Source organism: Drosophila erecta, unplaced genomic scaffold, assembly GCF_003286155.1.
Source record: "Drosophila erecta strain 14021-0224.00,06,07 unplaced genomic scaffold, DereRS2 tig00000021-arrow-pilon, whole genome shotgun sequence".
NCBI classification, from domain to species: Eukaryota; Metazoa; Arthropoda; class Insecta; order Diptera; family Drosophilidae; genus Drosophila; species Drosophila erecta.
Window position 1 is genome coordinate 8,675,353 of NW_020825198.1, and position 23,382 is coordinate 8,698,734.

The window sequence follows — 23,382 nt, forward strand, 5'->3', positions numbered from 1 at the left end:
AGTAAACAATTCGAAATATCGATACTATCGCAGTGAGACCGCCGTTGTTATACTGCATTTAGTATTTTTTCTGAGCACAAATTGAGCTAAATGCATATTACAAGTCATCTTTAACAAAAATTTCGCTCTAAACGCCAAAAATACAGTTTTACCTGCGTAAATCCAATTCGGCTGCCGAAACAAAAGCTCAATTAGAAGAAACATAAACATAAGAAACATAAACATGTCCGTGCGCGTGATTAACGATGAATCCCACTTCCAGGCGGAGTTGGCCCAAGCGGGTACCCAATTGGTTGTGGTGGACTTCACAGCTACGTGGTGCGGTCCCTGCCAGCGGATTGCGCCCATCTTCGAGATGTTCCCAACAAAGTATCCCAAGGCCATATTTCTGAAGGTGGATGTGGACAAGTGCCAGGACACGGCTGCTGGACAGGGCGTTTCGGCCATGCCAACGTTCATTTTCTACAGAAACAGGACCAAAATCGACCGCATCCAGGGAGCGGACGTCAATGGGCTCGAGGCCAAGATCCAGGAGCACGTTGGCACCGGTGGTGGCGAGGAGGGTGGCGAGGATTACGGCCAGGGATTGGTAAAATAGTCCAGGACTTTAAACTGACAAAAATAATCGCTAATCCTTCTTACAGATGGAACTAAACACCTTCATCTCGAAGCAGGAGTGTGAGTGCCTCAACGAAGCCGATGATCACAACTTAAAGCACGCCCTAGCCTCCGCCGGTGGCTACCTGCAGTCTGACTGCGATGAGCAGCTGATCCTGTCCATCACCTTTAATCAGGCTGTGAAGATTCACTCCCTGAAGTTCAAGGCGCCTTCGCAACTAGGTCCCAAGGATGTCAAGCTGTTCATCAACCAGCCACGCACCATTGACTTTGACATGGCCGAGTCCATGACCAGTGTGCAGGATCTGAGGTGACTATTACCTTCTCTATGCCTGCGCTCAAAGCTCTTCTTAATGTTCAATCCATTTTGCAGCCTGGCTCAGAAGGAGCTGGAGAACGGAGTGCCCGTGAATCTGCGCTATGTAAAGTTCCAGAATGTGCAGAACATCCAAATCTTTGTAAAGAACAATCAGTCGGGTGGCGATGTGACGCAGATTGACTATATCGGCTTCATCGGTTCCCCAATCATGACCACCAAGATGAACGACTTCAAGCGAGTGGCCGGCATGAAGGGCGAGAGCCACTAAGTCACCCACTATGATTCCATTGAAAATTTCAGCTTTCACTTTTTTCCCAATGACGTCCCGGCATTTCTATTCAACTTTGGACTTACAACTAAACAATGTACAACAAATGCATAAAGAATCATACAAAATAAGGATTAACAAGGTAACATTTGTAAATATCCATCGGGTTAAAGGCTGCTCTGGTAAGAATCAAGTTCCTTGGTGAGCATTTGCCACGCTCGCTCGGCCTGTTTCTGGGTGAATTCGTGATCCCACTGCGAACTGAATATCACATGCGACTTGGCCACGATCTCTGGATTGGGCACCTGACTGGCTAGCCGCTTTTCGGCTTCCTCCTGGCTCAGGTTGTTGCGCTCAATAATTCGCCGCACAGCCTCACCCGGGGGCACAATCATGGACCACACCTCATGGCAATTGGACTCCCAGCCCGCTCGCAGGAGTATCGCTGCCTCCAGTACCACCACACGCGGCACCTCAGCCTGGGAACGCAGTACATCTAACCGCCTATTCACCTCCGCAATAAGTTCCGGCCAGACAATACCGTTGAGTGCTTGCAACTCCTTGGGATCGGCGAACACCAAGGGTCCCAGTTTTGAACGATCGATGCGACCATCTGGGGAGACAATACCCTGTCCGAAGTGCTGCACAATTCTTTCGTAGCACACCTGACCCGGTTCATAAACATCGTGGGCCACCTTATCGCAGTCGATGACGTAGGCGCCCATGTTCGCCAATCTCTCGCCCATCTTGCTCTTTCCGGATGCAATGCCGCCAGTTAACCCAATAATATGAGGCCGCGCCGGGAGCTGTGGCCGTGGGTGCGGCCTTCTCCAGCGTGTTCCAAGCAGATCGATGCGTATGTTACTCGAGCTGACCTTGGTCTCGTGGATGCCATCATGTACGTTGCTTTCAACAATGTCAATCACAAAGATCTCCAGCTCGCGAAGTTGCTTGGCCGAGCGTATCTCGTTGACCTTCTGCCCTCCTCGCAATGTCTCCGCACTGACCACAATCATGTCCAAGTCGGGATCCACTTGCGTGGGACCAAATGGATCATCGATGGGCACAATCTCGTATTGCAGCGTGCCATCTATGTCCATTAGGAACTCCCTTAACCGGGCGATACGCTCCTCCACGGGCAAAATTAAGTCCGGCAGCGTCTTTCCTGCAGACAGTGATAAGAAAGGCCGCTAAGATAAGCATTTTTTTTGCCAATTCATGCCCGTCTTACCCTTCGTCATGGCGGAGGTTGTTACGCCCACCACCAAACGCTTACAGGTGCGCAGTACAGCCTGGGTGAGGAATATTTTGTGCCCCAGATGGATGCGATCAAAGGTTCCACCCAAGACAACTGAGGGATACACCTTCGGAGGCTGCGTTTCATCCTGCTGTGCACTTAAATCAGAGATGGCCGAGTCCTCCAGGAAGATGGTTGGCTTGCTGATGTTAAGATCCGCCCGGAGCCTGTCGCACAGCTCCGGATGATGTGCATCCGAGAAGATCAGGTCCACGGGCTGGCGCAACTTCAAGGATCCACTGGCACCCGGTCGAAGGGGCGAGACAAGGACCCGCAGGTCCAACTGGTTGCCGACATAGCTGCTGCTGTTGGCGTAAACCTGTGAAATTAGACGACCCCAAACCGGAGGCGGTGGCACTGGCGTTGGTGACGTCGTGGACGTTGACCCCGTCACATTTAGGTGGATGTACAGCGAGTTGACGTACTTCTCGATGGCGCGCAGCGATTTGCCCAGCTGCTTGATGTTGGACACCACCAGTAGACCTGTGGATGAGGCCATTCTACTCGATTGATTGCGACTAATTAAAGACTAGCTCAACAGTTGCATCAACATTATAACGAAGGGTTGTCGTTCCCAATTATAATTATCGATTCGTACTGATAAGGTTTAAAAATACCGTTAGGAAAATCAGCTAATAGCTGGAATATAAGTCACACATAAATTTTAGCGCATGAATTAATGCTTATATTTTCAAGGGATAAAAATATCAGTAAAATTAAAAGTAAATCATCGCAATACACTTCAGTATATATCGTAAAATGCTTTAGGACATTTTGGGAGGTCTATCGCGTCACTGCGCCGTTCGCCCGGAGTTGGCAGGCCCAAACGACGAAAATGGGCGAAAAGAGAATCCGCAGTCGGAAGAAACACGAGGGAAGGAATCGACACTATTTTCGAAAGCAGACTTTTCATTTTAAAATGCCTGGCCGCGTACGAAATTGAAACAGATCGATTTGTGAGCGAACGTTTCACAATCGTAATGCTCAGTTGGCCGACAAATCGCAGCGCGAAAAAGCCAGAAAAAGAAGTGTTCCCGAGTGCGTTAGTGTGCGTGTGTCGGTGTCGCAGTCGGTGTGTGTGAAGCAAGAAGCAGAGTGTGCAAGAGCGGGGCAAGTAAAAAGAGAGCGCATAGGGAAAGGTAGCAGAGGCAGAGTTTTGAAGGACGTGTGGGCAGTGCAGAAGGATCTCCAGGATCTGCTTTCGACCGCCCATGTGCATTAGCTAACTGGGTGGCCAACACCGCCAGCCCACCACAACAAGCCTCCCCACACCCGTTCAAAATTCCACCGCAAATCCCCAGCCGGAGCATCGCCATGCCCGTTTCGATGGCCGTGTGCGAAACGGCGAATGTCGTCAACGCAGCGCTGCGAGAATCCCTTGGCGGCAACTCCTCCGCCGCCGGCTCATCGGCTGACCAGGCCAAAAGCGGCGAGGAGTCCAACGGCAGCCTGCAAAATCACATCGTGGCCAATGCCAAGCGCATCCTGATGGCCAAAATCGAATACGAGGAGGTGCCCAATTACCACGAATCGGTGCTGGAGAGCCTTAAGTCCAAATATATCGTCATCAAGCCGGGAAATCCAGGCGCCATTAATGGCTTTGGTGGCAAAAACAATACAGGCAAAGTTGTGGGCGCAAATGGACATGGTGAGTAAAGAGTAAAGCTACAACAAAGTATAAAAATCCAAAAGTTGCCTGCAAAAGTGGCTTTTTTCCGTCTGCGCCTTCGTCTGTGTTTCTTCTTTGTGTGGCAATTTTTTTGCGCAATTTTCCATGTGCTATATCTTCTTATATACATGTGTATATGTACATATAAGACGTATATATACATTTATATATGTATCATCTCGTTTGTTTTTGCCCGATCTTTTGGGAATAACCCTCCACAAATCACGTGTGATGTTTTTCCGCAAACATATTTTTTTTTTTGTATTGCTCCGCCTGCATTTTGTCGGCAGTGCAGTTGACGTCGGCAGCGCAGCATACCTGTACTTTTTAGGCGCTTCTGTATGTGTGTACGTGCGTGTGTGTCCGTGTGTGACGGCGTTTTGGGTGGTGTACGTGTAAACAGAATGCAAAGGAATACGCGGAAAAAGCAAAACAAGTACAACGCCGCAAAGAGTAAGCTGGAAAAATGACAGCAGCAACAACACAGCCGCCTCTTAACTTCTGATTCACAGAAGTTGTGGCGGAAAAAAACGTGCTGTCTTTCCAGCGGCAAAAGTAAAAAAGACAAAAAGCACGAGGGCTCCCCTCTCTAGTTCCGTCTCTTTCCCCCGCACACATGGCCAACGCCAGCGGTACTTTGATTGGCTTTGTTGTATTTTTTAGATGCGGTAAATGCGCCGCAATCTGCTTGTGTGCGATAAAAAAGAGCACAAACAAAGGCCAGACTCGCAAAAGTGATTCACACAGAGCAGGAAGTGGACACAAAGCCCAGCAGCAGGAGCTGTTACAAGATGTTTCGTCTTTTCCTTTTTGTTGGCCTGGTCAATGCCTCGAACACATTTACAACGACAATAAAAGGGGGGAGCAGTGGGCCTACAACAACCACTGTTAGGTCGCGCCAAAAATTCAGTTGGCAACACTGTGCTGCCCCAACCCCCTGAGCCAGAGTGAGACCACTGTATACGTCAGCAGCAGACACTTCGTCTGCTTCAGCATTCGCCATCCCTCTCACTCGCTTGCTGTTATCAGCATAAATTGTCTTCTTCTGCCAGTCGCCATCCCGCTCACACGCTCGCTGTTATCAAAGATACTATAGTGTTGGGTAATAGCTGAGATATGTGGACCAGAATAGGTACCTCGATGGTGACGGTAGGTACTATTTCCCGAACGAAATTCAAAGATATATATTAAAAGGAAAATTAAATTACGATTGATTTTATTGCTGGGTAAATATTTTTAGTTAAAATCCAATGGTGTCACGTCCTGTAACGATGTTTAAGGATTTTTGTTTCAAAATCTATTTCTAGACATTTTTGTTGGCATAGCTTTTGTGTTCAAGTTTCTTTGTTCAATAAAATAGCTAACTTAATTCTGCACAATCTGGTGCCTTGGTACAATTAATGTGTACTCTTTCCAACACTGCGCACAGGTGATGGGACTGCGATTGTGTGTCAGCAGTTTCCACAGCGAGCACTGCTCGTTTTATTTATATTTCATAGCAGCACGGAACAAGTGACTTAATTTGCAGAAGGGATTCCTGCCAATAAATGAATTATGACTGTGATAATGGTGGACGGGTTCGCCCTATGGCTGCTCTACAAGCTATTCCTCTCTCCCTGCTGCCTTCTCTTGTGGCACGTGCTTAAACTGGCTACCGTCCTATTTACCTTTGCAGACAATAACGGCGCCCGTAAGCAAGCGGAGCACCCGAACAATCAGTCGCACCACAACAACCACAACAATCATCCGCATCCAACAAGCAATCCCAATGAGCTGCCCAAGCCGAAGAGGGTCCTATATCCTCGGGAGAACATACGCATTGGCTGGAAACAGTCGGAGCGTAAATGGCAGGTGGGCACGGGCATGATCAACGTGGGCAACACCTGCTACCTCAACTCAACGCTTCAAGCGCTCCTGCACATCCCCGCCCTGGCCAATTGGCTCGTTTCGGAGCAGGCGCATCTGGAGAACTGTAATGTGGCCGAATCTGGCGGCGGTTGCATTGTTTGCGCCATGGCCAAAACACTTCTGGCCACACAAAGCAATCAGTCGGCCGTCAGACCCTTCCTCATCTACTCAAAGCTAAAGCAGATCTGCAAACACATGGTCGTTGGTCGTCAGGAGGATGCGCACGAGTTCCTGCGCTTCCTGGTCGAGGCCATGGAGCGGGCCTATCTGATGCGGTTCCGCAACTACAAAGAGCTGGATCAGCTGGTAAAGGAGACTACGCCGCTGGGACAGATCTTTGGCGGCTATCTGCGCAGCGAGGTGCGCTGCCTGAGCTGCAACCATGTGTCCATCACGTTCCAGCACTTCCAGGATCTGTTGCTTGACATCCGCAAGGCAGACACCTTGGAGGATGCTTTCGAGGGACACTTCTCCCGCGAACGGCTAGAGGATATGGGCTACAAGTGCGAGGGATGCAAGAAGAAGGTATGGTTTTTGTGACATTTGTTCTGTAGATAATTTTTTAAACGTATCGCTTGCAGGTGTCTGCCACAAAGCAGTTCTCCTTGGAGCGTGCCCCAATCACGCTTTGTATCCAGCTGAAGAGATTCTCCATGATCGGCAACAAACTGACTAAGCAGATCTCCTTCAAGCCACGCATCGATTTGAGCAAATACGCTGCCCGTTCACCAGCAGCGCAAGCTCAACCGCTTACCTATCGCCTGGTGTCGATGGTCACTCACTTGGGAGTGTCCCAGCACTGCGGTCACTATACGGCCATTGGCTCTACGGATACGGGCAGCTATTACAACTTCGACGACAGCTACGTGCGGCCAATCGCAATGCAGAGTGTGTGCAACACAAATGCCTATATTATGTTCTATGAACTGGACCTCTCACAGACTGCCAGTCCGGCGGCTAACAGGCCCAATGGAATGCGTTTGACCAACGGACACAGCACAACGCCAGTGCCGGCGACTACTGTGTCCTCGCCTTCGCCAACCCGTTTCATTGGTCCTCAACTGCCGCCAGGTGGAGTAAACGGCTACAGCAATGGCAATGCCCAGAAAACCGCCATCCAGTTCAAGCAGCATCACCAGCAAAGTCAGCAGAACGGTTTCCAGCTGGGGACCGGAAAGTTTCAGGACACTGCGAAGCCTCCACTGGTTGGCGCACACGCTAAAGGCGAAGCTAATCCAGCTCCCACTGCAAATGGTAACAAAAGTTCCTCCACAAGCAGCAACAATAGCAGCAGCAGCAACCACAAATCAATAAACCAGCAACAATATCTGCCAATCTCCTCGGAGGATGAAGACAGCGAAGATGAGAGGACGTCCAGGCCATCGACAGTCCAGCTGCCGAGCATGCCCAAGATGACGGACGATCACACGGAGAAGCCAAAGTCGCCAGTGAAGATCCAAGCAAAGACTCCCATCAAAACGCCACTGAAAAGTCTAGTGCCCTACGAATCCGCCTCCGAGGAGGAGGAAGCGCCACTACCGAATCCCCGCAAGCGGCGAAGTGGGGAGGACTCCAGCGAGTCGGACCAAGAGTCTGGCCAGACCAATGGTCACAGTAAGACCAATGGCAGCCTTACCAACGGCTCCGCCTCGTCATCGGTTCACGTTAACAACAGCAAACTAAAGACTGATGCCATAGACGAGATATTCAAGAGCCTGAAAAAGTCCGCAGATAGCGATGACGACGACGATGAGGAGGAGTCCAGCATTCAGCTTACGAATGGCTGGCATCCACAGAAGCAATCGCAGTCTCAAAGCAAAGCACCGCCATCGCCCAAGACGCCACCCTCGCCTGCGGTCATTAAATCAAAGACGGGTATCTGGAAAGTTACGCGAAACGATGAGGTCGATGACATCGACGATGATGACGATGAGGAGGAGGAAGCGACGGTGAAAATACAGACACCCAGCAAGACGCATCGCAATCCGTTCTCGAGTAGCAAACCCTCCACAGACTCGCCAGCAACGCCAGGCGCCAAGCGCCAAAAGTTGCTTAACGGCAGTCCGGTCAAGTCGCACCAGCAGCCAAGGGTGGGCAATGGTTACCAGAGCGAGGCCACCTCGAATGGTAGCACCATTAATGAGCTGCTGAAGCAATCGCATCGTGGATACGGCTCCTCGGTGCTCAGTTGGAATGGCAAGCCCGCGGAACTCGAGAAGGAGGTGAGTTCAGAAAAGAATTTTCCTCCAAGCGCTTCCTAGTCGTTGTAACTATGTCACTTGCGTTTATACTAAATCTTTGCATAGTCAACACTTTCTTTGGGCCTTTGCTTAAAAAATATAAGTTGCGGTATACGATTAAAACATAAATTGGTTCACATATTTTGATCGCTAACTCTTTTGTGTCTTTGACTAAATATTTGTTCTTTAACTGGTTGTGTGGTCTTACTTCTTTATTTTCTATGTCGCATGAAATGCAATTGGATTGAGTTTATTTACTAAACGAACTTGTTTGTAATTTGCATTTGTTTCCACATTATCCCCATTCATTTAGACTTTTGAGTTGGTTTGTGCGAAACGGATAGCTGGTCACGGCAGTGTGGATGGCAGCGATATCGTCGAGAGCTCGGTAGCAGTCAACGCGTCTAGTGGCAGTGACAGTAACGACGTGGTCGTAATTGCAGTTGCGGTATCAGACGCTAGCGCTGACGCACCCGATCCGGATCGTCTCACGGACGGCCGGTAGGAGGCAGAAGCGGCGGCGGAGGCGGCGCTCTTTCTGTTTCCCCACAAAGCACACACAATACAAACGATACGATTACCCCGAATAGTCTGTGATTGCGTTGATGGTATCCGTTCTCAACCGGGCGGACACCACAACGCGTCCTCCGTTCACCGAGCGTTAAAAGTGTATAGAGAGTTGCAAAAGTCATTGCGGGAGGGAGTGACTGCACCAGAGCCTAGGTAATTCACCCGATGACTCCGCATCCGTGTCCCCGTGCAATGAAGCTTATGATTTGACTGCTGGCCGGCACGTTGTTTCTTTCATTTCCCCGCCTGATACGCCATAAATTCAACCGTTGTGCCGTTACCGTTTTGCCTGATAACCTGTCACCGTGAACCGTAAACCGTAAGCCACTCACCCATTTCGAATACAATATGCATTCCCAGTTCTTGTTCGTGAGCGTACCGTACTCATCTGCATAAGCTTCATTACCTAGCGCATGCCAGCCGCCTGTCCATTCACAAGGTCCGAACTCCAGCCTAATGCTTGATATTCTGTTTTCTGCAGCTACTGGTGGATGCGCGAGAGCAGCGTCAGCGGGACCTCGATGACGATGAGGAGAATGAGATGGATCGTGGACGTCAGCGGAAGGTGAAGTCTGGATCGGCCAAGGGAAACAATGCCAGCAACAGCACGCCCGGCTACAATCCGTTCCAGGAGTACGAGGGCCAGAAGCGCTGGAACAAGAACGGCGGAGGAGGAGGAGGATTTCCGCGATTCTACAATCAAAACTTTCGCCAGAACTTCCAGCAGCGCAACAAGTTCAAGTTCAACCGCTTTGGCGGTCCAGGCGGCGCCAAGTTCCAGCAGCAGCGAGCCCTGCAGCGACACCTGGCCGCCGGCGGTGGCTTCAGTCGGCGACAGCCATCGGCACAGCAGCAGCAGCAGCAATCCTAACTGGATGCGGATAGGCGAGGGTCAGGAGAAAGAGAATACGGAGAGGGAGACGCCGATGCGACTGCGGCGTGTGCATTTGTTATTGGATTTCAATTTCGCATGAGTTTTGTAAACGTTTTTTAACTGCTGATGATGAACATATTATAAGTAGGAGTAGGCATAGGACTGTAAGCTATAAGCTAGAGCATAACTGTTGCCCCCAGAATCATCCCACACCTTCACCCAAGCACAGTCCCATTAGAATCTAAGCCTATCATTAAGTACGATAAAAGAAAAAAGCGAGATTGTGTTTGGCATTTTATTACATTTGATTGTTTTCGGCAGAATAACGTTTACACTGCAGCGGCAACCTTGCATCCATTGGGCACTAAGGATACCGCTTTAATGACGCCAACAATCAGAAAAAACACAAGGTTACCGCTCTAATGTTTCATTTTTAAAAAATGTTAACCTCGTAAAAGCAAACACTTAACATGCTAAACAACTGCGCATAATGGAAATAAAGCAACCCAATATTTTAAGAACCTATGCCTAACAAGCATGCAAGCAAACTTTGTACATAGATTTCGAGAATAGACCTAGGACCCATACCCATGAAAAATTGAGTGTAATTTTAGCGGCGCCCCCTTTTTATTTATAGAGCATAACCCAAACAGCGGCGAGCAGCGATATTGCCAATGTTAATAACCCAAAAAAATTATAAAAAAGTATGTTGGATGTATATGTACCCTGAATACGACAGAAAAATATGTACGCAAGCGGTCAAAAAAAAAACAAAATCGACCGGCGTATTAGCAAAATTATTGTACAAGCCAGGAATTATACAGTTTATTTGATCAACTAGAGTAATAGTAAATAAACCGTAAAACAAACTATGCTAAAAGCTAAACTTAGTTGGCATTGCGTTTGCGCCGCAGCTCTTTCTTGTTGACCATCCGTCCCTTTCGGTACTTCGTCTGGTTGGCCTTTCCATACTTGAGCTGCTTGCGCTGGTGCTTCGGAACGCTCTTGATGGTGTTGTTGCGGTCCCGCTTGGCCTTCTTCTGGTTGTTCTTCTTGTCAAGGCGCTCCTTCTGCTTGAACAGTTTGCTCTGATGCATTTTCTTTAGCGTTTTGGTCTTCATCAGGCGGTCGAGATCCTTCTTGCTCTTGATCTCCGGCTGCGTAGAGTTGTTGGCCTTCTTGGCCTTCGGCTCCTCTTCGTCCACCGGCTTGGATTTACGTTTGCGGGCATTGGGATCGAAATCCATGCCGGGTATCATATTGGCCCGGTCGGCATCGTCCTCCTCGCTCTGATCAGCCTGCTCCTCCGGTTCACTTTCCTCTGCCGTGTTGGCACCCAACATATTGCGCTTGGCGGCCAGATCGTTGGTGGTCAGCTCCACGATCTTCACCTGCACTTCGTCATCTTCGTAGGTCTCCTCCTGCTGCTCGTCCTCAGACTTGTCCTCCTCGGTGAGTTCGCGCAGTGGCTCGAAGGACTTCTTTAGATGGTTGAAGCCGTCCTTCACCTCCTGCCGGATACGCTTGCGCTCATTCTTGAGGTTCCTTTCCAGCTCCGCCTTTGCACGCGATCGTCGCTCGTTCTTCCTTTTCCGGAAGCCACTGAGGAACTCTCTGTGGGATTTGGATTTTGGGTATTAGTGTCCTGTGTGGATTTTTTGTCGCCTCACTTACACCCGTTTTTTGTTGTCGAAGACAACCTCTGTTTTCTTCTTGGGAGCCTTTTTTCTGGTCATTTTCAAATATTTGTGCTTTTCGTTTTTGTTTACGTTTTCAACATGTGCGAGCAGCCAGTGTTACCAGATGGCCGAAATACTTTTCCCCGAAACTCAAAGGCGCGTTACAATTCAAAAATGTTTTAAAAGCAATATTTATTTATATCAAGTGTTCATTGTTTTTTACTTTTAAATTATTTGTATCATATGCCTTAAATGTCAATACAATGTATTCAGTGCCAGTTTTAATTTCAATTAGTTTTTATTTTTAATCTTTTCAAATCGCTTTTCGTATATATATCACATGATTATATGTTCAAGTTCAACAAGTTCTTCTAAAGAAGCATTAACATTACACAATTGTAAGACTAAATCTAGGAAACTTCGTACAACACTACAGTCTAGAACTAAGCAAAATACAATTAACGATATATTCTGTTGCCATATGTATCTGGTATTCGTTTTGTAACTGATATATATTGGGTGTACCATAAATTCATTCGGTTTACGTTGCTCGGTGGCACCGTACTTACTCGTCGTCATATTCCAGGACGAAGAGCTTTTTGCGTCGGAACGATGAGGTGTCGAGGACCTTGGCGGAAGACAGGGCGGAGCATGGACTTTCGAAATCATGTACCTGAACGTACCTGCCCATCGAATCCACACTGAAAGCGGACAGATTAAATGCTAGTCAATAGGTAGGAGATTATATGTACTCACTTGCTCTTTAGCAAATCCATACGAGATTTGCCCTGGTTTGTGTTCAATGGAGTGGAATTTATTACGTTCGGGGTACCCTGATTGGATAGGTCCAGCGGGTCCTCGCCGGAAAGGAAGTCGGAGGCATAGCAGTCACGATTAGCAATGGGTGTGGATCCTACCAGCTGGAACTCCACACGAGGCACCAGAGGCACTCCTTTTGACGAAGGCGACGAGGGGACTATGTTAATATTGGGCTGTGAGGCCGTTATGGGCTTGCATAGATGCAGGACCTCCAGAAAGTATAGAAGGTAACGGAAGGCGGCCGTTTTCCAATTGCACATTCTACCCCATACGGCGCGACGAGATCGCCGAAAACTACGCGACTGCATGTTGTTTAGAGTTAGGAATGGTTCTCGAAGATGTGCTTGGGGGTACTTACCAGCATACTGAGGTTCATCAGCGACTTGCGTTTTCTTTGCAGGTGCTGCAGCTTGGGATGTGAGAGTAGTTGATCAGCCGTCGGCCTCTGAGCAGGATCCGGCATCATCATAGACTTTATTACCGACTGCAGCTCCAGTGATATTTCTGTGTTAAGAGGAAGACCTTAGCAACCTGCCATCTAAGTAGCAAATAATTTGTCAACTCACTATTTATGAACTCCTCGGGCAGGATGCCGCGCCTTAGCTCGTGCCACAGTGGGCCGTTGGAAGGAAGATCCATGTAGCATGCCAGCTCCAGCATGGCGATGCCCAGACTGAAGATATCGGCAGCCTTGGAGAAGTGACCCTGTAGGATTTCCGGAGCCATATACCTCGAATCGCCTTCCGTGGCGTGATGGCTGTTGGCCCTGTCCACATCGATGACCAGTCCAAAGTCCGCCAGCTTGCACGTCTCGTCGTCCTCGCCGATCAGAACATTGTCCAGTTTAATGTCCAGATGGATAAGATTCCGGTCGTGCAGCGACTTAAGCCCCCTAAGCAAATCTAGCAAGATGTGCCAGATGCGCTCCTCGGGTATCCTTTGGCAGCGCAGCAAGTACTGCTCCAGGCTTTCGCGGCACAGCTCCATTTGCATGTACAGCCGATCGTACTGCTCCCAGGCGCGGATAAACCGGATGCAGTTCTCATGGCCGGAGAACTCTTCATACCGCCGCACTTCTTCCAGACGCTCGGCGCGGTACTGTTCGCCGCGGAACAGCTGCTTGGAGATCTTGACGGCATATAAGCGTCCGTCGGAGCGGTCGCGCACCTGGAACACCTCGCCGAAGGATCCCTCGCCTAGTTTGGCCAGCCTTTCGAAGCACTGCTCGAAGTGTGACAGGGACAGGGTGCTCAGTTCTGCCTGGATTGGCGACGAGGGCAGCATACTGGAATCAGGACACCCGGCGTCCCGGAAGGAGATCGCGTGGGCGATCTGGGAACTGTTGGCGCTGCAGGAGCCCAGCGATTGGCTTCGGTTCAGATTGTTATTGTCCACGGCGACGTAGCCTCGCGTCTTGTACTTCGGCGGCCGGAAGCGATTGCTGTTCTCGCCATTGCACTGCTTGTGTCTGTGTTTGTCGTCGTGCAATTCTGGGAGCGGCAGGCGATGATGCTTTTCCATTTTCAATTTTGGGTGTCTTTTCTTATGAGTGGGTGAGTGTGACCATATCGGACGACGGGCGAAATCCCTGTTGGCTTGCGACAATAAGAGCCGGCTAATTCATTTACCACATTGTAATAATAATTTTAATCATTGTTGGAAAGTATAATTGTTTGTTTCAATTAACTAAACCTTCTGTAACACAACCTTCTGTACTGTACACAACAGTTATTAAAAACACTTAATTTGTTTTCTAATGCATCGATTCACATATCGTAAATAGAGATGGGAGAGCCAGGGAGGAATGATTGAGCAATTCAAATACTGAAACATTTTCAAAACTTTAAACTACGATTATTGCTATTAAAGAGTTTTGTTAAATTACTAAAGTATCTAAAACATTTAATTGTGCCTTTATGTGCAGCAGAAGAATCATGATTTGTGCAAATACGATATAATTCAAACATGCCGCCCACACGCGGTATTTCTTTTGGTACATAGCAATGGTATGCGCAGTATTGTGTCCATAGGTACCTGGTATATTTTAACGGTCCAGCTGCGGCCGCACTGAGTTTATTAACAACATAGAAAACAACAAATTTATTAGCAAAATGGTTAGCAGAAATATAGAAAGGTAAATACGGCGCCCAGTTACGTGGATGCAGTGGGATTGCGCAACGCATTCTACATGGGGTGCAGCCGAATTCCAGTGCCCAAGTGCACCTGCCCTGGTTATGCAATTTACTAGGCGGCTTCTTTATTTATCTCGCCTGGACAATGGCTTCTGTGCTTCTGTTGTTCTGAGCTTAGTCTTGACCTTAACCTTGAGTTTCACATGAAGATAACCGCGATTGATTTGTGTATTGTTCTTGTACTTGCCCAGCACGAGTAAGGTGCACACTTTCCATGTCATCCGCGAGGTCTACGACAGTTCCAATGCCCATGAAAGATTCGAGGCGGAACTGGACAAGGCGCTGGAAGCCAAGGTGGACTTCATCATCATAGAGCCGCCTCGCTTGGGCGACGAAACTGGTAAGCTCTTGGGAGTGTTCCTCTAAATTTCAATTTGAAGCACAGAAAATTTTCAAAACGTACTGTTCTAAAAATTGTTTCACGAATTACTTTTCTTCACAGGTCGCTGGATTTGGGTGGGCAACTGCCTGCACAAGACGGCGGTGGCCACTGGAGTGGTTTCCCTGGTGGCCAGCTTGCTCTGGCGGGATCGCCCCATCATTGCAGCACCCGCTTGTGCACTCTCCATATTTTGCACAGGACTCTACACGGTCTCTTGGAACTATGATCCTTGCTGTCAGTATCAGGTATGAATCGCAAAAATCTCGATATTCAAGATTAAGCACCTAACATTCGGCGTACATTATAGGTAGAAAATAATGACACTGTGTTGGAGAAACTCCCGCTGACAGATGTCTCCTCGCCTGTGATTTTGGGCTACTCGTCCAACTCAAAAACCAAATACTTGCACCGTGGCGTATCCTTCCTCTCGGCTGCCCTGTGCGCCTGGCAGATTTGGCGGTCCTACAAGTAGGGGATTCGATGGAGCTCCTAATATGGCCAGCAGCTGGATTAGGCCTGTCCCCTGCGGAGGCGTAATACCTAATAAGTTTAGTTTAAGCAAATAGGCGAATGCATTTCTTTTAGATTTTCGAACGATTTTAACACAATGTACTGTCTTTCGTGAAAGTTTTAAATGTTCCCAAGTCCCAGGCGACGTCTCTGACCAGTGTGTCCATGTTTAGTGTTTCCGTGGCTGCCACTTGGACTGGCCAGCATGCTCATAACTTATTACGGTTCCCAAGCCTAAACTAGTCTTAAGGGAGGAGCAGCCTCTGCACTGTAAATTAAGCAAAGCCAACCACTGTGTATAAAGCAAAACCCATTTATGATTGTTATTAGAGTCTAGTTGAAGATATCAGAAAGCGAAAGTCAAATAAACGCGATGCGAATGTTACTCCCCGCTTTAAAGTTAGCCCACAGTTAAGAGAGTTTGAGAATGAGTGCGATAAGACCCCTTGAATTCCCAGCTGATGATTTACGGAAATGTTCTGCTTCATGCGGGCACTCTGCCTCGTTCTCGTCTCAGTCGTTTTATGCATTCAGCTGGCAGTGGTTGACAGCACCGACTCCGATCGATCGAGTGGTGTGTTCCAGTGCGATCCGGTAAGAAGCTGACCCACTCCACGACACCACCTTGATGCCCAGGCAGATGCAGATGCAGCCAGAGCCGTTTAGCCATGGACTCCAGTCACATAGCCGTGCGAGCGGGTAAGTCCGCGCGATAGATAAGCCCTTCTCTTGATAAGATATGGTTAAAAGGGGTAAGATATATCTGCATCACCGCTGTATATCGCATCCCAGTTAGTGGCAAGATGCCGATCTTCGTGAGCGCCTACAGTCTGCGTGCCATCAGCAAATACTATGCCCACCAAGATCAGAGTGGACTGGACCAACTGTGCCACTTGACTAATCATCTGGTCGCTTTTATCTTGGCTAAACTCCATAATGTGTTGTTTGCTCTATATTTCGCTACGATAGCACGCCGTAGCCCCTCGCCAGCCGCAGTCTCCCAGTCTACGTATGGCAGCCTGGAATCCATCCAAGATATACACATTCGAGTCGACAAGGATTGCGGTGTCGGCGAATCCACTCCCCTGCTCTCAGCTGCTCAGCGGTCCACCACGGCGCCCTCATCCCTCACAGCCTCCTCCTCCTCGACGGCTTCTTCTGCGGGTGGCCCTCCGGTAAATCCGCTCCACAAAGACTGCTTCAATTGGCGCTCGGTGGGACTGCTGGTCATGTGTGCCTCCGCCTTGGCACTCGCCGCCTATTTGCTCTGGAGACAAAGTGAGTTTGCCAGCTGAAGGAGGACGTGCACGAGTACGTGCTCAATTCGTTTTTGTTATAACAAATAAATCTGAATTAGCTGTGAGCTATGATAAGCTGCACATGTTAGTTTCTGTGGGCATGCGAAAGTATTAAACAGAAAATCTATCTACATATGTATCAAATGCACAAAATAAAATGTATTACTTTATATTCAAGTGCTTTTTTTAAATGCTTTTAAAAAAGACGGATTTCCTGGCTAGCTCGGAAAGCTTATGATTCGCTTTTTCGTATGCATGCACACATATGACTCATTGTTAAATTTTTCGAAATTTGCCTTTGTAGGTTGACAAAGCCACTTAATGACTGAATCATTTGCACTGCTTGCAGCCCAAACGCCGGACTTTGGCTACCGACTCAGTCTGATTGGGCATGATGTATGGTCGGATATGGATCTCCAGGGTCGGGGAACTCTTTTGGATCCGATCCGTGTCTACACAGTGGTTTTTACCCATACCGAGGGCAGTGAGTGCCATGATGATTGCCCGGATATATTGCGTAAGCTGGAAGTGAGTTAATCGCACATATTGTTATTAAATTCATTCAGCTAAATTCAATCATTTCCTAGAGGTCACATCTGGGGGAGCTGCCCTACAATTTCATGGTCGCCGGTGATTGCCAGGTCTTCGAGGCAAGAGGATGGCACTACCGGAGCAATTTCTCGCGGGATCTTCCTGGGAGCGACTCCTTGGTGACGGCCTTCGTGGGTAACTTCAGCGACAGACCACCCATCGATTGCCAGTTGATGGCCGCCCAGGCTCTGATCCTGGAGTCCCTGAAGCGCCGCATTCTGCAGCAGGAGTACCAGCTGTACGTAATGGGCAGCAATACGGAAGCACTGCAGCGCGAAGTGAGGCACTGGCCGCAATACGCGAGCCACCAAACGGCCAAGTGAATCCACAAACAGACGCTTCCAAATTATTCCACTCGTTTATTGTACGCCACAAACACAAACAGTATACAAAGAAGCGCAGGATGAGTAAAGCGGGTGCCACCGATAAGCGAATCAGGGATCCCCAGGATCGGGCGCTGGCCAGGATCGGGCGCTGGCCAGGATCGGGGGACCGGCAAAGCGTTGCGCATTGGGTTAACGGATGATGCCTAAGACTAAGGACTATAAACTTAAACTAGAACTGGGTCTAGAACTGGCTAGTCGAACTCCAGTTTCCGAAAGCTGCCCTCGATGGACTCGATTTGTGAAACGAAATTTGGTCCGCCGGTGGAGGCCTTTTCGGCATTGAAGCTGCTTTTCCGCTGGATGCCGCGATCGGAGAGCAGAATACTCTTGTCCAGGCCAAGGATTAGGTCCCGCTTGGTCGCTAGCTCCTGCTTCCACAGCTCGATCATCTCACGCATGGGCATTTTGCCACCCATTTCCTGGGGCAGACAGCCCTGATCCACGCACTTCATCAGCTCCTTTTCGCTTCCGTAGATGATCAGGCGGTTCTTCATCTTGGAACTGACGCGATTCTTCACGAAATCAATGAGCCACTTCAGTGTGGATGGCACATTGATAAGGTGGATCTCCTTGTGACGCATGGGCAACGACTGCTCACCCCACTTGAAGATGCGGGCAAACTCCGTGGGATTCCAGTTGGTCACATGCGCCGTGGTCACGCCGGCAAAGTCACCCACATGCGTCAGCCCCGTGATCTGTGTCTCCTGATCCTCCATCAGGCACTCGTAGGTGAGGAAGTGGGCCTTGGCCTGGTCGCAGCTGGTATGGATCTTCGGATTGAGGCCTTTGGCATTGATGACCACCACCCGGCGGCCGTGCTTATCCCGCTGTGGCACCGCAAATATGTAGCCCTGATCGATGAGGTCGCCGAGTCGCGGCTCCAGGTAGTCCAGCTGGGTGCTCATGTGCGGGAACGTGCGCCTGATGTTCAGGTACTTGAGTAGCGTCTGCTCGGCCATCGGCACACTGAACTTCTTGGCCCGCAGGAAGCGCAGCAGGAAGGTGTCGTCGCAGCGCACATTCTGCAGATCCTCGTTCTTGGCCACCCAATTCCGCAGCTGCTCCAGACACTGCTCCCGGGTGCATCGATCCTCCCGCAGCTCCCGCTTGGCGATCTTCAGCAGCGCCTCTGGCAGGGCTGTCGTCTCTCCCTGGTCCTGCACCATTTTGGTTGGTTCCTTCTATGCTGGAAATCTGCGGCTTGTTGTGGCTGCTCTGTGGTCACGCGTTGAGCATGGATTGCGGTCACTGCAAAGAAAGATAGGGAGTGCATGGATTAGTTGGGTTTTTTTCTCAAAGGCGCTTTGTATGATTAATAATATGCGGTTGAAGAGACTGACTTTACTTACTTACTTACTTGTAAAATGCATAATTATAATAAAGAAGGGCAACTTTTCCAATTTTCATTTAGAAATCTTCGGTAAGTAAGTAAAATATGATAATGTAACCAAGTTAGCTACCAACTTCTATATGAAACCTTTCCAAATTAATGCCATCTTGGATAGCCACTAATCCAAGTTCCGACTACTTTGCCCAACCAATCTCGATGGGCCAGCAACAGTTCAGCTTATTGTTTGATAATTCTGCATATGTTTATCAATAAGACTTATTAGTGGTCTTCCCATAGAAATTAGTTCAAGGTCCCAGTGATCTCAAGGCGAACGCCACCGGATCACGAATCGCTGTAATTTGCAAATATTTGCTAATTAAAACTCGGCAGAGAGGCGTTTTTGTTAAAACAGCAACCAATGGCAAATGGACAATGCGAAAGCGACAAGATGAAAAAATGTATAAATTATTCACTTCTTTGTTGTCAGGGGACCTGCCAAACCGACCAAATGCCATTATGGCCACACATAAAATATGGCAAAAAGACAAAAAACCAGAAAAAACAATCCAATTTAGTTCAAGTTCAAAACTGTTTACCGCAATCGGTTCAAAAATGTGCGAATGAGTAATACGAAGACGAAGTGCTGGTAATTAGCTAGTACAAGAAAGAGTTTCACTGTTTGAGCGTCGAGCATCGAGCATCGAGCATCGAGCATTGCATAACAACAAGGACCGTGGAAAGCAAAGAAAAGCATGGGGAAAGCGACTAAGCCATGCCCTCCGTTGTTTTGGAGCCACTGTTTGAGTTTGGGGACAAACAAAGTGCGATCATGGGATGCACCAACACGCTCGGCTTTATACCAATATTTGCACACAATTTGTGATTTGTGATCCGAGCTGCCGATGGTTTTGATTGTTTTATTGCGGATTGTTTATTTATGGCCCTTTGTCTGCGGACCTCGAATCCCAGATAATCGAGATAGAAATGCGTTTTCCCATGACATCGACCCATTTGCATACATCATATGTCTGCGGTTTCGAACGTTGCGAACTCTGTGCCATTTAATTGATTTCGTTTTGGTCCAACATTTGCATTCGACTTTGCTTTTTTACGTTTTTCTGCTGTCGGCTTTTCAATTTTCGTTTTGTCGGTTTTCCCCCCCCCACCAACTGGAAATGCGATTTCAAAATGTCATTGGGCAATGCGCCCGTTGGATCCCGCTTGCCATCTCTTTCGCTCGCCATCTGCCCATCTCTTTCGCGCTCTCTCACAGGTTTCAACATGTTTATTAGGAGCTCGTTGTGGCTTGCGTGGCTTTTGTGTGGCCAACTGAGCAGGCCAATAATGCAACAGGCGGTGCAGTCGCTGCCTATTTGGTAATTGTTATCCAGCCTCCTTATTCTCCTCGCTGATGGATTTTGGAAAAGGTTTTGTGTTAAGCTTGTTTGGTTTTCCAAAGGCAGCACTCAATTGCGAATCCAACTCGGGCCAAAGGCTAATTGGATTTTGATACATCTTGCAGTGGTTGATTGCTTTTTGATGGAATAGCGCATGAAAAGTTACATTCAAATTAAAAAAAACAAACTTCGCGCAAGATGGAGGGTTTGGTTATTAGCTTGGTTATTATATAATGGCTATTCTGGTATTCTCCACAATTGTTGCATATGAACACTCTTCTCTGGGTTATAAATATATTGTGAAAAGTATTGGAAATGTTGAACGAAATGCTGTGTATGATGTTATTAATCCTTGTACGCTAGAATGAGTCCTTTGCTTGCAGTAGTTCTCGAAATTATCACGAACACGCGCAGTTTGGCACTTACACTCCTGTTTCGATTCCTTGATCGCCCTGTGGAGCACGTCACACGCTGCGTATGCGCAATGCCAAACGCCCGTTTCGCAATCCTTGATACGGGTTCCCTGGCCACGACTGGTACACGAGTAGCTCGCTGGAGATATAGCTGTGCCAGACGATCTTCGAGAGACGACGCGCCGATTGAAATGTACGTCCAAGCAACGCGAGGTCCAAACAACGAATGGCGCTGGCTGGAGAGGCCTCGTCTAGCAAAACAGCGCAGAAGCCCGGGGAGAAACAAAAATTGTTAAAGAAATTAACTGGATTATATAATGGCCAAACCACCACTAGCGAACGCCATGTACATGTAGCCCACAGCCGAGTGGCTGAGCGAGGGACTCGAATGCAATCCGATCGGCTGTTCGATGGCTAAATGCTGCTGCTGCTGCTGCTGCATGGAGATTGAGACTCGGCTGAGGCTGGAGCTGGAGTTGGAGTTGGAGGGAACAAGTTTTTGGCCAGCCGCAACTGAAAGTACGAAGTACGCGAACCTTTTGGCCACATGTTTTTGGGAGAGCCAGTGGCGGAGCCTGAGCACAGTCATCAGAGGTGGCCATAAAGCATTAAAGAGTGGCTGTCGTTGGGCAATGTCAGTCAGTCAGTTGGTCAGTTGGTCGCTTGGCCAGTCGCCAGTGGCTGTAGATCAGGTTCGCTAGCGGTTCATGCTCGACTCATTCCTCAGCTATATCGCCCCTATATCTTTGCGAACCCGTAGATGCATTCCCCGCCCCCTTTCTTCACGCCCATTTCATTCATTAGGTCGGCTGAAAAACATTGCTCACCGGCAATCGCGGGGCGACTGGTGAAAAAATTTGCATTTTCATGGCCCGACTTCAGTGGCAACCTTGAAAATGCAATCCCCCCATGGTAATGATGCTGTCGCCATTGCTAATGGCCCGAGCACCTAATGATCGACCGGCGCATACGTCATGCGGCGATGCGATGTTGTTTATCCAGCTGTCCAGTTCCACTTCCAGTTCCAGTTTGTGTGCCAGTGCGAAGTGCGACTGCAGTTTACGGCTGGGAAATGCGTTGGCCCTTTCGGATATTTTGGACTCTTCTTTGGACCCAGGGCCGTGACGTGGGCTTGGACATTTGGGCATTTGGACATCTGAGTGGCGTTGGCATTTCGGCATTTCGGCGTTTCCCAACCCAAAGGGCGTAGGTCCAAATGCATGGGGCATTCATCGAGTTGCGGTCATCAGCATGCTAATACAATGATTAGTTTACCCTAGCCCGTGGGCGAGTTGATTGGATGGAAGGGCTGGCACGCCCTGAGTGCTAAACAATCATTAGGCTGCAGTGTGAAAATGCCTTTGTCCGATGATAATTAATGTTGATCTTGTTAGGAGCCTTGATTCAATGACCATTTCGTTTATTGACGGCCAAAAGAAGGCCACTTGAGAAAGAGTTCCCTTCGTAGCCTTGGTGGCAAAGTGAAAACGCCATTTCATTGGAGCACCATAAATGGTGGACAAATTTCGAGTTCACCATTAGATTTCGAACAACATTTGGCAATATTCTAAGCGCTTAAGTTAGGCAAAAAGCTGAGCCACTCATGATCAGCAGAGTTTTTGATGTTGGATTAGCAGATTAAATGCTTACTACAACAAATTACTGAACAAATTTCAAGTATTTCTAGTTAGTTAATCCGCTTTTTGCTCGCATATTGACCTTGTTTATTTGAGCCTATGTACATAAATCTCCAAATGAAAGGCGCCTAAATCCATAATTTAAACTGAAAGTGGTTTCATCCCTTACGGAGACTTCCGTGTTGGGGTCTCCTGGAGTCTTACGACCCGGCTATCCCCGCTTGCAGCGGTAACCTTCGCCATTGTCCCTGACCAGCGCGGATTGACCTACTCCACCGGAGCAGGCACATTTTAAACAGATTCGTTATGTGGGTAATAACCGCACTCGCTTCGCCAAGTGCTCGGTGTAATGTGCTCACTCATCGCTGGCACGATTTTAATTTCTCACTCTTTTTACACTTATTTTTTCGTTTTCGTTTTCATTTCGTTTCATTTTTCTTTTTACTGGGCTTGCCGCATAACGAGTTTACGGCAAAGATGCCCCAACAACCCGTCCAATTGCTCCACATCAGCTGGTAGGTAGCCCGCTCATAAAGATGCCGCCACCTCTCGATGCGAACAATAACAATAATTTTTAATAAACACATTACATGGCGCAAAGCGGACGAAACAATTTGCAATTTCTGTGAATCGAGGGGGGTACGTCTGGCTGTATTGGGTAAATGTTTCATGTGGCAGAGGTAAAACCTTTATCGAAATATTCAGTCGTGCACACAAAACTGACTGCCCACAAGATTTTACGCAGCTTTGTGATTTTGGGCTTAACCATAATTAACAGCGAAGAAAATCAGCGGTAGGACTTAATTATGGTTTCGAAAATGACCGCAGTATACATCCATATTATCTAGCCATCCATACATTCTCTTTCTGGCTGCTGGCTGTTTTCAGGTCTTTCTTGATCCACCGAAAATGGCAGACAATTTGCATATCATTTTTGGGGGACTTACAGAACAATAATTTATCATCTAAGCCTTTTTAGGGCATC

At 48.4% G+C, this 23,382-nt stretch overlaps 8 protein-coding genes across 13 annotated transcripts; 4 read left to right on the plus strand and 4 right to left on the minus strand.

Annotated features, from left to right (window-relative positions):
- Positions 1-30: 30 nt before the first annotated feature.
- Positions 31-1,336, plus strand: LOC6544693 (thioredoxin-like protein 1). Its single transcript, XM_001971980.3, has 3 exons — positions 31-589; positions 645-928; positions 992-1,336. Exons 1-3 carry the CDS (start codon positions 224-226, stop codon positions 1,203-1,205), a joined length of 864 nt encoding a protein of 287 aa, XP_001972016.1. The 5' UTR covers positions 31-223; the 3' UTR covers positions 1,206-1,336.
- On the minus strand, positions 1,244-3,250 carry LOC6544694 (bifunctional coenzyme A synthase). Of its 2 annotated transcripts, XM_026977549.1 has the most exons (3): positions 3,120-3,250; positions 2,437-2,985; positions 1,244-2,370 (listed from the first exon to the last, which is right to left on the minus strand). In XM_026977549.1, exons 2-3 carry the CDS (start codon positions 2,444-2,446, stop codon positions 1,373-1,375), a joined length of 1,008 nt encoding a protein of 335 aa, XP_026833350.1. In that variant the 5' UTR covers positions 2,447-2,985; positions 3,120-3,250; the 3' UTR covers positions 1,244-1,372. The 2 variants fall into 2 exon arrangements, with proteins under 2 accessions (XP_026833350.1, XP_001972017.1); XM_001971981.3 differs by lacking the exon at positions 3,120-3,250 and having other exon boundaries at positions 2,437-3,092.
- Positions 3,251-3,306: 56 nt separating this feature from the next.
- On the plus strand, positions 3,307-9,847 carry LOC6544695 (ubiquitin carboxyl-terminal hydrolase 36). 4 transcript variants are annotated; one of them, XR_001448542.2, is made up of 5 exons: positions 3,307-4,150; positions 5,847-6,604; positions 6,661-8,301; positions 8,633-9,042; positions 9,371-9,448. XR_001448542.2 is itself a non-coding variant. In XM_001971982.3 (4 exons), the coding sequence occupies exons 1-4, from the start codon at positions 3,817-3,819 to the stop codon at positions 9,758-9,760; spliced, it is 3,123 nt and encodes a 1,040-aa protein (XP_001972018.2). In that variant the 5' UTR covers positions 3,307-3,816; the 3' UTR covers positions 9,761-9,847. The 4 variants fall into 4 exon arrangements, 2 of the variants coding, with proteins under 2 accessions (XP_001972018.2, XP_026833349.1); XR_001448543.2 differs by having other exon boundaries at positions 8,633-9,208; positions 9,371-9,410; XM_001971982.3 differs by lacking the exon at positions 8,633-9,042 and having other exon boundaries at positions 9,371-9,847.
- Positions 9,848-10,551: 704 nt separating this feature from the next.
- Positions 10,552-11,594, minus strand: LOC6544696 (nucleolar protein 12). The gene is made up of 2 exons (XM_001971983.3): positions 11,438-11,594; positions 10,552-11,377 (listed from the first exon to the last, which is right to left on the minus strand). The coding sequence occupies exons 1-2, from the start codon at positions 11,497-11,499 to the stop codon at positions 10,651-10,653; spliced, it is 789 nt and encodes a 262-aa protein (XP_001972019.1). The 5' UTR covers positions 11,500-11,594; the 3' UTR covers positions 10,552-10,650.
- A 65-nt stretch (positions 11,595-11,659) lies between these two features.
- Positions 11,660-14,113, minus strand: LOC6544697 (membrane-associated tyrosine- and threonine-specific cdc2-inhibitory kinase). Its single transcript, XM_001971984.3, has 4 exons — positions 12,828-14,113; positions 12,620-12,765; positions 12,199-12,563; positions 11,660-12,143 (listed from the first exon to the last, which is right to left on the minus strand). The coding sequence occupies exons 1-4, from the start codon at positions 13,780-13,782 to the stop codon at positions 12,008-12,010; spliced, it is 1,602 nt and encodes a 533-aa protein (XP_001972020.1). The 5' UTR covers positions 13,783-14,113; the 3' UTR covers positions 11,660-12,007.
- Positions 14,114-14,312: 199 nt separating this feature from the next.
- On the plus strand, positions 14,313-15,730 carry LOC6544631 (transmembrane protein 11 homolog, mitochondrial). The gene is made up of 4 exons (XM_001971985.3): positions 14,313-14,395; positions 14,645-14,793; positions 14,896-15,080; positions 15,143-15,730. The coding sequence occupies exons 1-4, from the start codon at positions 14,373-14,375 to the stop codon at positions 15,305-15,307; spliced, it is 522 nt and encodes a 173-aa protein (XP_001972021.1). The 5' UTR covers positions 14,313-14,372; the 3' UTR covers positions 15,308-15,730.
- On the plus strand, positions 14,313-19,001 carry LOC6544632 (peptidoglycan-recognition protein LD). 2 transcript variants are annotated; one of them, XM_026977551.1, is made up of 7 exons: positions 14,313-14,395; positions 14,645-14,793; positions 14,896-15,080; positions 15,143-16,044; positions 16,315-16,623; positions 16,993-17,171; positions 17,231-19,000. In XM_026977551.1, the coding sequence occupies exons 4-7, from the start codon at positions 16,014-16,016 to the stop codon at positions 17,555-17,557; spliced, it is 846 nt and encodes a 281-aa protein (XP_026833352.1). In that variant the 5' UTR covers positions 14,313-14,395; positions 14,645-14,793; positions 14,896-15,080; positions 15,143-16,013; the 3' UTR covers positions 17,558-19,000. The 2 variants fall into 2 exon arrangements, with proteins under 2 accessions (XP_026833352.1, XP_015013858.1); XM_015158372.2 differs by lacking the exons at positions 14,313-14,395; positions 14,645-14,793; positions 14,896-15,080 and having other exon boundaries at positions 15,752-16,623; positions 17,231-19,001.
- Positions 17,574-21,058, minus strand: LOC6544633 (alpha-tocopherol transfer protein-like). The gene is made up of 2 exons (XM_001971987.3): positions 20,774-21,058; positions 17,574-18,868 (listed from the first exon to the last, which is right to left on the minus strand). The coding sequence occupies exon 2, from the start codon at positions 18,784-18,786 to the stop codon at positions 17,812-17,814; it is 975 nt and encodes a 324-aa protein (XP_001972023.1). The 5' UTR covers positions 18,787-18,868; positions 20,774-21,058; the 3' UTR covers positions 17,574-17,811.
- Between the last annotated feature and the right edge of the window lie 2,324 nt (positions 21,059-23,382).